Raw genomic sequence first — 14,837 nt, forward strand, 5'->3', positions numbered from 1 at the left:
TGCTCGGTCGGAACGGAAACGATACAGAGCAGGTATCAATAAACAAATTTGTTTTGGTTTCATTAACAATATTTTAATTAAATATTGTTAAACAGTTTTGTGATAATACTTACATTTTTATTTTAACTTCATACATTCGACATAGGCAAATATTAATCAAATGATGATTTAATGGCTGCTAGAAAAGTTTACTACAAATAAATAAATTGATGAATGTCCAAATAATGACTTTGATTGTGTTATCTATAAATAAATTCATGACAATGTTTTAATCAACATTGTATTAAATTTAAGTACATATGTTCGGTTACCAGCTATGAAACAGTTTGTTCTTGCAGCTAAAGTAGTTTGACTGGTTTATTTTAATAAATAATAGCTAACATTTTGATTACTGATTATCAAAAACTGATTAGCTTATCTGGTTTGGGACATGCAGTTACATTGGTTTAGATAATTACAACCAAAGTTTGGTATCTATTAAAGAAATTTGCAAATAGCAAAACTGGTTCAGCTATTTCTTTTTTTCAGTGAGGTCCATAATTTCGAATTTGACGTGAAATCTGCCCAGTTTTCACGTCGAATTCGAAATTATCCAGATTATATCTAAGAAGAGAGAGAGAGAGAGAGATAAATAGAAACATTTATTGAAGGTATACATCCTTAATCATTGCAATGTAACCACTCCTGCAGCACTACAATGATATTGTACGAATGAACACAATCACCAGTGCTGTTTACCTTAACGCAACAGGGGGGACACCATGAAACAAAGCACGTAGCACGTGCACGTAGCACGCACACACACGATGTGTACTCGATGTGGGAAAAAGAGATAGCATATGTTAGTTAGAACGTGCTACGTGTTTGTATGTTTCGTGGTATGCCCTCAGTTTTATAATATGCGTAATTTGCGTATTACGTTCTCGGGCGTTATCGCTGGTTGTCGGCTGCTCCTATCTAATCACGATTATCATCGAGGCCTTGGCGGCGCGGGCGCAACGATGCCACTACTGGATCTTGTAAAAGAGTATTGATAGAATCGAAACACAGACTACATTGAAAAAAGAGCAGCGCGCGTGTGACACCTCTGGTGTTGAAGGCGTCCATATGCTGCGGTGACCACTTACCATCAGGCGGGTCGTCAATTTATTAAATAAAGATGGTGAACAGCAGTGGGCGAAAACGGTGAAATTGGTTTAATTTTTGGGCGATGAAAGTCAAACTTTTAATTTCAAATGTTATTTAGCATCAGAATAATATTAATGAGACCAAAAATTATAGCCAGGCTAGTTTGGACTTTCTTATACCTACTGGTTTATTTGATTTTATTCAAATACATCTGACATGACTGTATCTAACGACTACTGCTTTTCAGTGGCAACTCCATTTAGATCAAAGTGGAGTCGATATAATTATTAGGTAGTACGTAATAATAATTATATTGTAAGACTTTCTTCTCTTCGAAATGCTGGAATAAAAACTAAATTAGCATTAACTGTATTCTACTAAAATTAATCATATCAGCCCATGGTATGGCTTTAAAAGCAAACGAATTGTAATGAACTAGTGTTCTTAAAAGGGTTGTTGTTGTTTTGTGAAGAATCCAATTTTACCGTGTGTAATATAGCTGATCTTAATAAAATCCTCGACACACTGAGTGGTCTGTTCAGAAGGTCGCCAATTTTCTCATCACTGGTCTTTTGTGGTCGTTAGGACCCAGGCCCTACCTTGTGAAATGGGATGTCTGTACTTAGCGATCTCATTCATTCAGTGGTTTGGTGTGTCTTACTGGCCTTACTTTTGAAATTGTAATTGAGTGACGACGATACATTTTCTAGATTTCAACGATTTTATCTAAGGTTGAAAAGTAGCAATAGGAAAACACAAATTATTGAACCCTGATAGTAAAGCCTGCCATTTTGTCCGCTAAATTACAAGTTTTTCTATAGGACGGAAAAGATGAAACATTGGAAAGATGATTAACGAAGCTGTAAAAAGTAATTGATGTAATTCGTTCCTACCATTATCGTGCGGCAGTGCACATGCAAACATTATGAATTGATTCTGCATTCATAATTCATCAATGCTTATTATGATTGCACTAAACAAAATAAAACATCAGAAGCCGCGCCGTATATTGTATCATGCGCATGCGCAGGCGACAAGCCAATTAGACCGTCTTATTTTACCAATCAATTGTCGGACGGTCGCTAACGCGCACTGCTCGCCTCGGAAGGGCTCACGAATATGTAATAGTTTGCGTGTTTGCTATGAACTGTATTTGATGAATTGGCACTGATTATTTAATACCTGTCTCATCTAAACGTAAGTATTTCAGTTTCCTCAAAATGTCATCTAATCCAAATTTGGAGACTGAGTCAACCCTCTTTGGGAATGCTTTGTTGCCTATCAAATGTCAAGGCTTCGCCTCGACATCCACGAGATTAAGTGGTCCAAATCTAGGGCGGGAATCTCACGCATAGAATTTACAAAGTTGTTTATACTAGCGCCACATTTTTTTCAGAATACTTAAGGGTGAATTTCACGAGCGTTTTTGACTCCGCCGCGGGCTGTCATTAGTGTTTATTAAATTTCATCATAGACAGTAATCAATTAATTATCCTATTTTATAAATAAGTAAAGTACTGATATATTGTTAATTTTATAAATGTTTAATTAAAAAAACAAAAGATTCTTTATTCAAACGCTTGTCGGACACGAATGAAACACTACACGCCACGTCCAAACGCTTGTGAAATTCACCCAGAATTGTTTTCATTTCCTGCTCGCGCGCAGTTAAAAATACATCCGAAATTAATTACGCAAGATGCTTGTCTGAGGTAGAATGTGTCATGTTATATAGTAGGTATAATGTGGTCATTGTTCGCAAACAACTCATTATCAACTTGTTATCACAGTGTTACAGATGCGGGGAAGCAGTCTACTCTAGATACATTATAAACAGTAGAGTGCGAGTTATATACCTAGTAGATATGTATATTTTTTTGTCTACCCCTTGAGGTTAATATATATATATATTAAGTAAATATTGCTGGTCTGTGGATAGGTTCATTATTACACACTTAAATATATTTTCACTCGCCAAGAACCTGATAAATCTCATTTGAAAATAATAATAAGAAAATTCTTGTGAAAATGTGTGTATGAATTTTCTTATTTCATAGTTATTTGAAAAGCATATGTGACATGTACACATAACAATACCATTGAAATGTCACTTGCTTCCTCTATCAAAACCTACTCATATCACCTATTTAATGCTTACCTCCGAATGATGATGAAGAATAACAGTAGGTACACACTACAATCTAATCACCAAGTTTCGGGCGTGTTTTGACATTACGACAATTTTTTTTGCGTCGCTACTTGGTTACATAATAATTAAGTAGGTATGTTCCAAATTATCTATTCTTAAAAAAAAAATGTATGATTTTGATAGCATATCAGTCAATTTCGAGCAGGCATTAAATATATATAAGTTGAATCGTAGACGTATTAATTGTGTAATATGAGAGTGTTAATTATGTCGTTAAAGTTTATGTGTTACTTCCTTGTGAAAACGTGATATCGGATTCACACTATCGGCAAACAGTTCGATTTTGACGTACATTGCTGGTTTTTCCTTGCAGTAAATAAAAGCTCTCATATAAACTAAGCAATGTTGTTGCCAACTGAGTTCGATGATAATGTGAAGCCAGCATGACGCGTGGCGTGATAAGTAATGCAATAAAATAATTTTTTTCTTGGCTGATTTAACCCGCACATTGGTTGACAGTTCAAAGTTCACTAGTGTGTATGCTTCTACTTGTCACTAGACATCCGTAGGTCCTACTACATATAGATACGGTAAGTACTTGTAAAAGTCATGTCAGATGCCTTTAGGCAACTTGAATACAATCTGATTTGTAAACAATATTATATAACATGCTACATAAGGAATGTTGATTTGTGTAATTACCATCCACAATCACGGCGCTAAAGAAGTGGCGCTGTAGCCGCTAACAACGTGGCCGATCTATTGTCCACATATTACTGCGGGAGTAGTGGCGCGGATTCTAGTCACTTCTAATAGTCCAACGCAAAGGCCAATGGTTACATCAGAGATATATCTTTGTTTGTATGAGATTTTTTAATAGTATGATCGCAATATCAGCGGATCAATATGTTGAGACAACAAACTTAGCTCAGTCATACTGGATTGATAATAATCAGTGACAAACGATGGTACTTAATATATCAATAGTAATATATCAATCGTGGTTATATATCTCCTTCATCATTGTTAATATACACACACACACCGTTCGCACACTGATTCAGGTCTCATCTGAAAATCAGTGTATCGCCCCTCTGGGTGATATGTGTACTGAGATGGGCCTTTTTGTATTGCTGCAACACAGTAGGTGCACACAATTGTGCTATGTTTTATTTTGTGTTCTAAGTCTGGTTGTGTATAGTGTTGTTGTTTTACAAATAAATGTTTTATCTATATATCTATCTACTTAATACATTAGTAAAATTTACGTTTTGAAATAAATAACCTACCCAAGCAGCAATAACCTTTATAACACATTGGTATAAGTAGTTGGCGTAAGTTACAATTTTGTGACTGCTTAAACATGTGAAACTGTCACACTGTCAAAATTAAATTGTAACGTGTAAAGAACAAGTTCAAGAATTGCTGCTGGCAATAGTTAATAATAAAACTAGGGCTTATTCGTGTGTTTTCAAGATGTTGAAGTGATTAGTAGAACGCGCTAAAATATTTCAGGACGTTAGAATAAAGCCGAGAATTGTGCTGCTTGGGTTTGCTGTAATAACTTTATAGCGACGTTTCTTCTTCATCACCTGAGTTTTGAACATGGATTTAATAAGTACTAAGTACTTACTAGTTCCATGCCTTTGAATATCAGCAATAGAGTTAGCCATAAGTAATTTTTGACGTCTGTCAGCATGTGTCACATCTAATACATCAAATAGAGTCATAAAGCCAAGTTAAGAATGTTTCTTCCTTCCTTCTTGAATGGGTCCAAAAGTCGAGGACGTCGGCTCAATAACAATTAAAGTAACAGTAATTAATTAATTTTATCAATTTTCCCTTTTCTCTTCTTGTGCTATAAGATTTCCTCCACTTGATGGTGACTAACACCGTGACAACATAAGTTGTCACGGTTGTTAATTATAAAATTAACATTACATTTTTCTCAGCGATGTCTCTCCTCTCTCGTCTACGCATGTAGTAGTAGATAAAAACCAGGAAGTAACAAACAGCCCTACATAGAATAGATATCACAATCTCACGTAATACTGAAACAACTGGCAAGGTCAAGGCTGATTAGCACTGCGTCCGCGCATGAGTATCGCGAAATCTTACGTCTCTCCTGATTCCAATTGATGAGATTTGAACAGACACAGATAGTAAGAGACAGAGCATTAGTGGGTGTTCCAAATTCAAAACAGATCCATCATGCCCGCATTCCCGCCGAAAATAAATCATCAAATTATACACAGATACATCACTCCCGACGGCGCACCAATACTAATTGGTTACTAAGTAATAAACTTAATCACCGTTGTTTGCTATTTTATAATATTTTAGCAAAATTAACTTTGGACTTGATAAAGATAAATTGAGAATGATTGATTCAATATTAAAGCAGTTAATTAGTTTGGAAATTATAATTAGGGTGTTTCTGTTTTCGTATCCGGCAACAATAATTTTTCGTTGGTTGGTTTTTATTCAGATTGAACGATAGACCTAACCTAAACTTGGGTAGGTTAGGTCTATCGTTATAGTTTACTCTCTTTTGTGAATTGACATGTCTCCTCACCACTGAAGGAATTCTAGCACTTGATAATAGTTTAGGACTTTAGATACAAAAGCAGATAAAACCGGTTTTACGATATGAAGAGAACGTGCCAATTGAAACATTCAGCGTGACGACGCCTCAGAGAATAGATACGTGAAATTTTTGTCGAATCGAATCGAATCTTATCTCGAAATTATATTGATATCAAAATAATCGCTGTTCGCATAACATATTTATAGAAGTAGATATATTAATAAAGCGAACGCCAAAAATGTACCGAGAACAAAATCGCGTCAAAGTTCTGAAAGTTACAAGATATTAAAAAATTAAGATTGAAATTCGACACACTACGTTACCCTCATACTAAACTGGTATAAACTGCCCGTGCTGGATAGAAATTCATAAATCAAATTTATTGTCAGTCAAATAATTAAGAATTGTAAATACCTGTATTGTGATATTTAAATAATTAAACCTGAGATATTTGGGAGCTCAGCTTCGACTCTATAAAAAATCCTTAAAGCCGATTTTCAGCAAGCGAACGAATGCTCATTCCCACTCTGGCTGTCCAACCAATAAATGCCCATAGCCTGTGGCCAGCCTGGGCATGCCATTGGCTTAGATTAGGAAAAACTCTATTAATTGGACAGCCAAAGCGGGGATAGAATGCCTACACTCGCTTGGTGTAAATGCACCTTAAGAAAATACGATGTTTTTGCTGTGTAAGAGCAACCACGGCTAATATCCTTATTGATTTTCACATTGCGGAAACTGATTTTGGTTGCACATGCTTAAGCCAGCGTCATTTTAGACTGTCCAATAATAATGGGAGTTAAGTAATGTATATTATACTATTATTAATGCGAAAGTTTGTTACTTTTTCACGCAACATTTCTGGATGTATTATTATGAAATTTGCTACATGGGTAGAATATAACCTGGAATCATAGAGAACTTTTATCCAGAAATTCCCACGAGAGTAAGTAAAAGTAAAAGAATAAATAAATATTTCTTTATTGGTTCAGAAAGCTAAACGAGGTAACCCTGGTCTACAATAAATATTATATTTCTTGTAGGCCATATAATGGCTGAGAAATAAATTGGCAACACGATTTCGTCTTTGGTTTAAAATATAAAAAAGACTAGACAATTACATATTTAAACGTAATTTATGACTTGATTGAAGACCCTTTCTTTTTTCAATTTACAGAAAAATAAAGTTGAAGTTAACAACGTGTAATTTAATTAAGACAAATTTCGGTTAATTTGATATTTATTGAAACTTGTAAATGTAGAAATACATAAAGAAAGGCATGTCGTTCCGCCCCAAAATAGGACAACTTCATATCTTGCCGTGGATGTCGTACGAGGCGACTAAGGGACATAAAGCCTTAACAGCCGATAGGCAACAATACCATTCTCGTAGAGGTTGACGTCAAACGGACGGCTGGTTGTAAGGTAAATCATGGTCAAATTTAATGGCAATTTTTTTACGCTAACCCTGGGCTTTAGGTCGTCACAGCTCCGAATGTTACCGGGCATACGCGAAGACGAAAATGTGAGACTTAGTACATAGAGTACTTTATCCCAAAAATGATTCGGTCATAAGGAAGTGATAATTTGCTTTGCTAGCTCACGTAAACCTTGTAGTTCACAGACGTCACAGTTGTACGCTATCGCGCATTTAAAATAACTAAAGGCGCACGCAGACAGATGAAAATTGCTACATATTTAGTGATAGTGCTCACAGTCGCGTGTGTGAAACCTACGTGGTCAGTAGTCAACTTATCATGTATCAGATACAAATTGATAAAAGTCACGTTCTTAGACATAAGATGTATTAAACGCTTATTATTCATTTCGTTCTATCTCCTCGTTAAGTTTGGTAGTTTGCTTATTTATGTACACACATAACAGCTTATTTTTATAGACATTTCTTCTAGTAAATATATAAGGACAAATCACACAGATTGAGCTAGCCCCAAAGTAAGTTCGAGACTTGTGTTATGGGATACTAACTCAACGATACTATATTTTATAACAAATACATATATAGATAAACATCCAAGACCCAGGCCAATCAGAAAAAGATCATTTTCCATCATAACCCGACCGGGGATCGAACCCGGGACCTCTCGATTCAGAGGCAAGCACTTTATCACTGCGCCACCGAGGTAGTAGTTTATTTGTTTAAATTTATTACAAAAAATTGCGGGCATCAAGCCTATATGCCAGCTCTTACTATTGCACATATACGCAAGTAGAAGTCCGTGAAATGTATATATATATCGCGTTTTACAATGGTTCGACAGAAGGAGATAAAATATAATTTACATTTTTATGAATATTTAATCAGTTTAATCAGGGTTTTTTTCTTTTAGACAACCGACACGACGGAATGATGTAGAGAAAGTATTATTTATCGATTTGTTATTTTTATCACTTGATTATGTAGATTTTCTATAAGAATTTTATCTATTGGATAAGTTTATAATATACAAGTGATGGCGCCAATAATTGTATGTAAGTATGTATGATGATCGGGTGGAATATTGCAGCTCAAATATGAAGCAGGATATCTTCAACAGATTCAGTTTGGAGGGCAACACATTAATATGATTTGCTAATCATAATAATATGTTGCCCTTCGTGTTGACTAGATGGTGCACCCAAGAATGTCTCGCAATGTGGGAACTCCTCAACGGTTTACTGCACAGACTGTATAAGTACCTAATTGTACTTTGCTTGCATCCCTATATTCTAGTATTTATGTTGTGATTCAAGTTTTGGATAAATAGAAAAACCCTTAACCATCGGATCGAAGCAGCGATTCTATGAATTGGAACGTTAATTTAATCAAACATAAAAAAAAACTAATCGTTTAAATAACCACAAACTTGTTTACATCTTGTAATAATATGAATAAAACATTTTTTTCTAACGTCATAGCTGATCATAACCTATAGAAAATAGTCGGACCGGTTTGTTAGTTTTATTATATTTATAAATTAGCTAATTATTTACATAGAAAGTTTATTTTATGACCCTTTGCCTATCTAGGTAGGTGCATATATAATTAGTAATTTGATATTCTATTCATATTGTCATCTTAACTTGTCCAGTTTGGGAACGCTCAAAATTATGAAGTGACGAAAATGTATAAAACAGTGATTGATTGATTGTTATTTTGTTAACAAACACTTAATTGGGATAACAGATCGAGAGAGATACCTAGATTTACATTATTTAGTCACAAAACATACTTTAAAAGTAAAGTATTCATTATTTTTTTTCTTTGGATAGACAATCGACCGGATGTGGGACACAAGGTGGAAACGGAACTCCATTAGTATTGCCATAAAATAAATTTCTCCCAATTTTGGTTACCTATATCAAGTAGTGAATACGGAAGTACTCACTCGCCTACCTGCGTCGTCTCATCCATTATCCAAAGCAAAACAAATATTATGTGTATGTGACACACATAATGCCAGGCGTATCGGACAATTTCACCGGTCATCGACTCGTCTCATTCACGACGGACCTAAATTGCTATCTTATCATGGCTTCCCTTCCATATGTTTAATTAGGTTCGATGATACCATATTTCAACAGTGACAGTGGCTTCCGACGAGGAAAATGTACACAATTACATGGGTACTTAACATGCCGATCAAAATTGAAAATTTTATTTATTTATTTATATTAAATACCCGTGCTTCACCTAGGTTCCCCACCTGGATGAAGCACGGGGACTTAGAAGTGCCTGTGCTCCAACTGATGACTTTGTCCAGCACCATGCGCCGGGTTTTTCATCACCCAAGTTATCGCTATGTATGAGATGGGTCAGGAAGTTGTATGTAAATGTTCTATTTCATCTAAGTCGCCTTCTTGGGCTTTGGTTATTATGCAACAGCAGCGATGCCCTAGTGATGTCATATGAGCTTGTTTCACGATTTCCACTTTTACTACACGAAATGGATCGAACTGTAGTTTGTATAATAAGAACAAAAAACTATAAAATAAAATTAACTGTACGATTATATTTTAAGCTTTTTGAAAACTAAAATAAAAATGATGATTTGGTAAACATTTATTGTATTAAATGGATAAATAATGTGTTAGTATCCTTCCAAATCGCGTTTATATTTGTAAGATAGTAGCACTAAGAGGATAGGATATGCGCACGGCTATTTGTCTATTGAGTTATAATATCACGGACGTCATACCTATCAAACTTGTTATGAGTAAATAAAACTGGCGTTATCAAGTAAATTAGGGCGACGAATATATCTATTTGATTGCCGGACTGTGAACATAATTTGTAATATCTTGTCTATACATATAAGTCACGTGTCACGGTGTTTGTCCGTGATAGATTCTAAAATGAATCAAAAGATCCTGTTAAAATTTAGCCAATTAATCCATCTGGTTCTAAATAAAAGACAGTCCGTCAAAATCCCATAGGAACGGAGCCCAAGCATGCAGTATAGCTATTTTGTTTATAAAATAAAACTTTCACATGTTAATAAGTACATATTATTATGTTTTTTTTGTTTGTTCCTTTACATGTAATGTTTTTTTAATGAGATTATTTTCTGACGACGTTATGGATACTTTCTAACTATAGTTAAAATCTTGCAGGTATTTTGTCTACTGCGATATGTTGTAGTTTTTTATGAGTTGAAATGTGTGAAATTAAATTTTCAAAAGCACTTTTTTGTGACAGATTTTTTAAATCAAATTCCATACCATATTTCTATGAACACGACGAAGTTTAAAAAACCTATTGAAGATAGGTTTCAAATTTTGACATTTTTAATAATGATGTAAATTCGTCCTCCTAATTTTTAATATATGTATAAGACCTATATTTGTTAATTGACGTCCTTGGAGAAAAGGCTGCGGTGAAGTTTGTTGCGCCGCTTCTTCTTCACCTGCGCTTTGGAAGCCGGCAGTAGACTTAGTTTAAGTAATTTTTGACGTCAATAAGTGATGTATATCATCCTAAATTGAATAAAGAATTTTGAATTTTTTTTTGAGATATCACAATGTTAGAAAGAAAATAATACGTTATCAATAGAAGACAGTGTCGCGTCTGTCTATATGAACGCGATAAACTCAAAAACTGTCAGAGGGATGTTAAATCATCCTAAATTGAATAAAGAATTTTGAATTTGAATTTTGATAAATTGTTTTTATATCTATTAAGGAAATAATTGTTACTTAAGAGATGATCTTGTTAATAGCTACTCATTACATAACTAATTACATAATGAGTAATATATATAATGATTACGTGTTTGTATACAAAATTTACAATAATTAACACAGTTATTCAATATTCATCTGGATTTTACCAAATTGTATCCAAATATGTTTGATTGTTTTCTACTTGTAATAATATATTTAGGTTGCTTTTAGACAAAATATTTGAATAAACAAGTGTCTTTATTTATTTATTATCATGTGAAAACAGAAGGAGGTTTACATTTGTCTGAAAGATTACCTATGTCAATGAACCATTGTCTATACTGTAATAACATCTATTCTGAGTTTACAGTGTTTGCTTACTTAGCAGAAAACCGGAGCATTTTGTACTGTGATTTTACCAGACGGATAACGGCTACGGGCGTAAATAAAAAGTAAATCCTCAAAATCATGGCTCAACAAAAATATAACAGGTGAATGTATTGTGCCGGGCCAGTCTGTCGGTCATATGATGCGCGCGTGCGTTTCTCGCAAACAGAGCGAGCGGGCGCCACTTCTGACCCTCTGATAAAGAACGACTCCCTGATAACACGCAGATAACTGACGGGTCGCTCGACAAATATACGACTGATTTAAGAAACTCCTGCTGTTTCACTGCTCCGGCGATGCGTAAACTACCCATTTGCTTTGTTCGTGTTACAATACAGCATGTGAGGAGAGTAATTTGTATCGACCGATAAGACAAAGTTGTATTCGTTGGATCAAATCTCGGTATCTCAAAAAGATGCGCAATATTATAATAAACAGAATGTCCTTATTGTATGAACACAAGAATAGTCTCAAAAAGTTTACTTGTTACTTGTTTGGAAATAGCTTTCTTTATTTTTATAATGTCTATCAAGATTTTAATGTCAGTCTTTGTAATTCTTGTTTCGCCTGACATTAATCTGGGAATCAGATTTTATACCAACTTTTTGTTATTGTTTTGAGATAGTCAGCTATTTAGTACCTAGTTAAGTTGCTGTATGTTTTATTGCTTCTATTAATATTTTGTTATAAAATTTGTATGTCTATGAAAGAATATTTTTCAAAAACAAAAGATTTCTTAGGACATTTGTTAATCAAACAAATTCACTTGAAAAGAGATTTACAAATTTACTTAAAAAGAGATTTCCATAGTTCTGTTTTGTTTCTTTAATGTTTGCCAAAGGATCAAACCAAGTAAGGCAGACTTAGAAAACTTTAGAAGAACGAATGTTTATTGCATGGAGCCCATCGAGGCCTTGTTTTTAAGTTATTAATCCATCACCAGCAGACATATTGAAAGTGTTAAATTAAACGTTTAATTAAAATAAATCATTGTTATTGGGCCCTTGATATCCTCTGGCGAAAGATCAATGTGTTTGTCACAAATTCGAACCGGAACTCTAATCCGTCACAGCAGACAGTCCATTCGGCTTTGATGTGCTACTAATAATATTGACCGATCATTTATTTACTCTCTGTATAAACAAACAAGTGAATTTTGAAGCCTCATAACTTGCGTCTATCTCCGATTTATAAATAGATAATCGGCCAAAGTCCTAAATTATGGTCGTAAAATAGAATGTACGTAAAATCGCAGAGAGATACTTAAAATAACTACATAGAACGATGATGAAGTGTAATTTATTTCTAAACTGTATCAGAAGTCGTAGTGGGTATTTTATCAGACGTAGATATCTAACTGAATCTGATCTATTCGTTGTCATGTATATTGAAAAGAAGGTTTCTAAGAAAATATTGCTCCTCTCTTAAATCACGATAGGAAAATATAAATATGAATATATAGAGTAGAAAATGAGTATTTATTTTATAAATTGCACTATACGTATTTATTGTTTGGAAGTGCAACAGAAAATGGAGCGTTGTGCATGGTTAAGAGATATTGCGCCGACCCAGATAATGGGACAAGGTAAGGAATGTGATGTCACATGTTTGATTTAGTATTTTTAGTATTAAGAGTGTCCAGAAAAGTGTGTGTCTGTCTAATGATCTGGTTCAGTTAATTTGGAACTGGACAAGGGACCAATTAAATCAATGAGACCAATCGACACAGATTGCGCAGCAATGTCATTGGTGAGTGAGAGTGCATTGAGCTGGTCTTATTTGCGACTGGTTTTTCTGTAACGGTAGCAGTCTTTAGAGACTCTGGTTGATGTTATTTTATTTTAGTTATGTTAGGTTCATAACCTGTTTAAATTCATTTGGTATTGGCGGTGCACGATACAACCACAGATATTGAAAAATATGTGTATTGTTCGTCACCTATACTTTTCCTGCTAGTTTTAGATCGAAAGTGATTGACACAAAATTTTCGGAAAATATTTTTTTGGGATGATTTGCTTTTTTTGTAACCGTCATCTTTCATTGTTGATGCTATAGCAAATCAATAACATAGTATCTATGTACATAATATTACAATATTACAATAAATATATACAATAAGTATATGCAAAAATGCCAGAAACCAGTTAAAGTCAGTTTGTCACACGCTTCATAATTATTATGCATGTATATGGTGATAAACAGCATAGCGTTATAAAAGAGTTATGATTGTTGTTAATTTTGACGTTATTGTACCTACCTACCTAATTATTTTTGTGAAGTCTTAAAAAAAGCAATGAAAAATAAAAATATTTTCTTTCAATTATTTATCTCAGAAATATTTCCGGTTCTTCTAACTGTCTCTTCGCGTTTCTATCTTCTAACTAATTTTCAGCCTTGTCAGTTATATTTACTACTAAACATGTTTCAATGATACTAAAATTCTTCAGGATCTACTTGACAGCAACTTCAGAGACTCAGGTCACTTGATGCATAAAAGGGAAAATGTTTCTACCAAATACTTACGTTACTTTTAAAACTAAAACTACGGCATATTAGGCACTAACGACATAATGGAGTAGCTTAAAGCAAAACAGCATAAACTCAAAATGTAATTGTAGCTATTTTAATAATGAAGCAATTAGCATATTTCTATTTAAATAAAATAGGTGAATTGTTATCACCATTCATTTTATCTAAGAACAGCAGATCTTGTATTTGTTTATCTCTAAGATACCTACTACAAGTTTAGATAACAATTAATTGAAATAAGGTGAATTTTTAGGTACTTAATTAATTAATATTGATGTACCGGACCTTACCTCTCGCACCACTTCCCTGGCTGCCTGACGCTCCATTCACTTTGATCGGCCTCCCGTCTGCAGTACATTTTAATAACATATTTCTGTTATTCACGTTCACTTATGGTCCATTTAACATATTTTCGTCTTTAACATACACAATGTAACCAAAACATGAGTTATGTTTCAATAGTTATTTTTCTCTTCGCGCCAACTGATTGGTTGCTACGCGTGACGTCAAAAGTCAATTTGAAACCACTCAACTAGACACACAAGTTGTTACCTTGTAGTCTTGTTTCCATAATATTCACTTTTTTTAGTATCACTGAATGGTTCACTCAACACATTGATACACTTTAGACAATTATTTTTGGGTTTACGCGGATAATTGAGTAGTAAATCGCTCAATAGAATTATAGTCATAACACCGACTGAGCATCAAAGCAAAGCAACAGGCTGACTGACCAAACTAACTGGTGTGAAATTGCAGCGAATTGCTGAATGTTTTGATACGCATTTCGATTGCTTTGCGAGATATCGAGAACCAGCGAGAGAAAAAATATCAGTATGAACATAGCTGCAGATGTCAATTGTCATAATGACGTTGTGAATGTCATTGTCAAAATAT

At 34.2% G+C, this 14,837-nt stretch overlaps 1 protein-coding gene across 3 annotated transcripts in view; it reads right to left on the reverse strand.

Annotated features, from left to right (window-relative positions):
• The window catches only part of NFAT (NFAT nuclear factor), an 87,287-nt gene extending 72,597 nt beyond the window's left edge, over positions 1–14,690 (reverse strand). For all 3 annotated transcript variants that reach the window (XM_053745838.2, XM_053745821.2, XM_053745812.2), the window contains exon 1: positions 14,231–14,690. In XM_053745838.2, the coding sequence (XP_053601813.1) occupies positions 14,231–14,309 (79 nt within the window). In that variant the 5' untranslated portion in view covers positions 14,310–14,690. The remainder of the gene's footprint in view (positions 1–14,230) is intronic.
• Positions 14,691–14,837: the final 147 nt, after the last annotated feature.

The sequence above is a fragment of the Plodia interpunctella genome, chromosome 1 (assembly GCF_027563975.2).
Source record: "Plodia interpunctella isolate USDA-ARS_2022_Savannah chromosome 1, ilPloInte3.2, whole genome shotgun sequence".
In the NCBI taxonomy this organism is placed as follows: Eukaryota; Metazoa; Arthropoda; class Insecta; order Lepidoptera; family Pyralidae; genus Plodia; species Plodia interpunctella.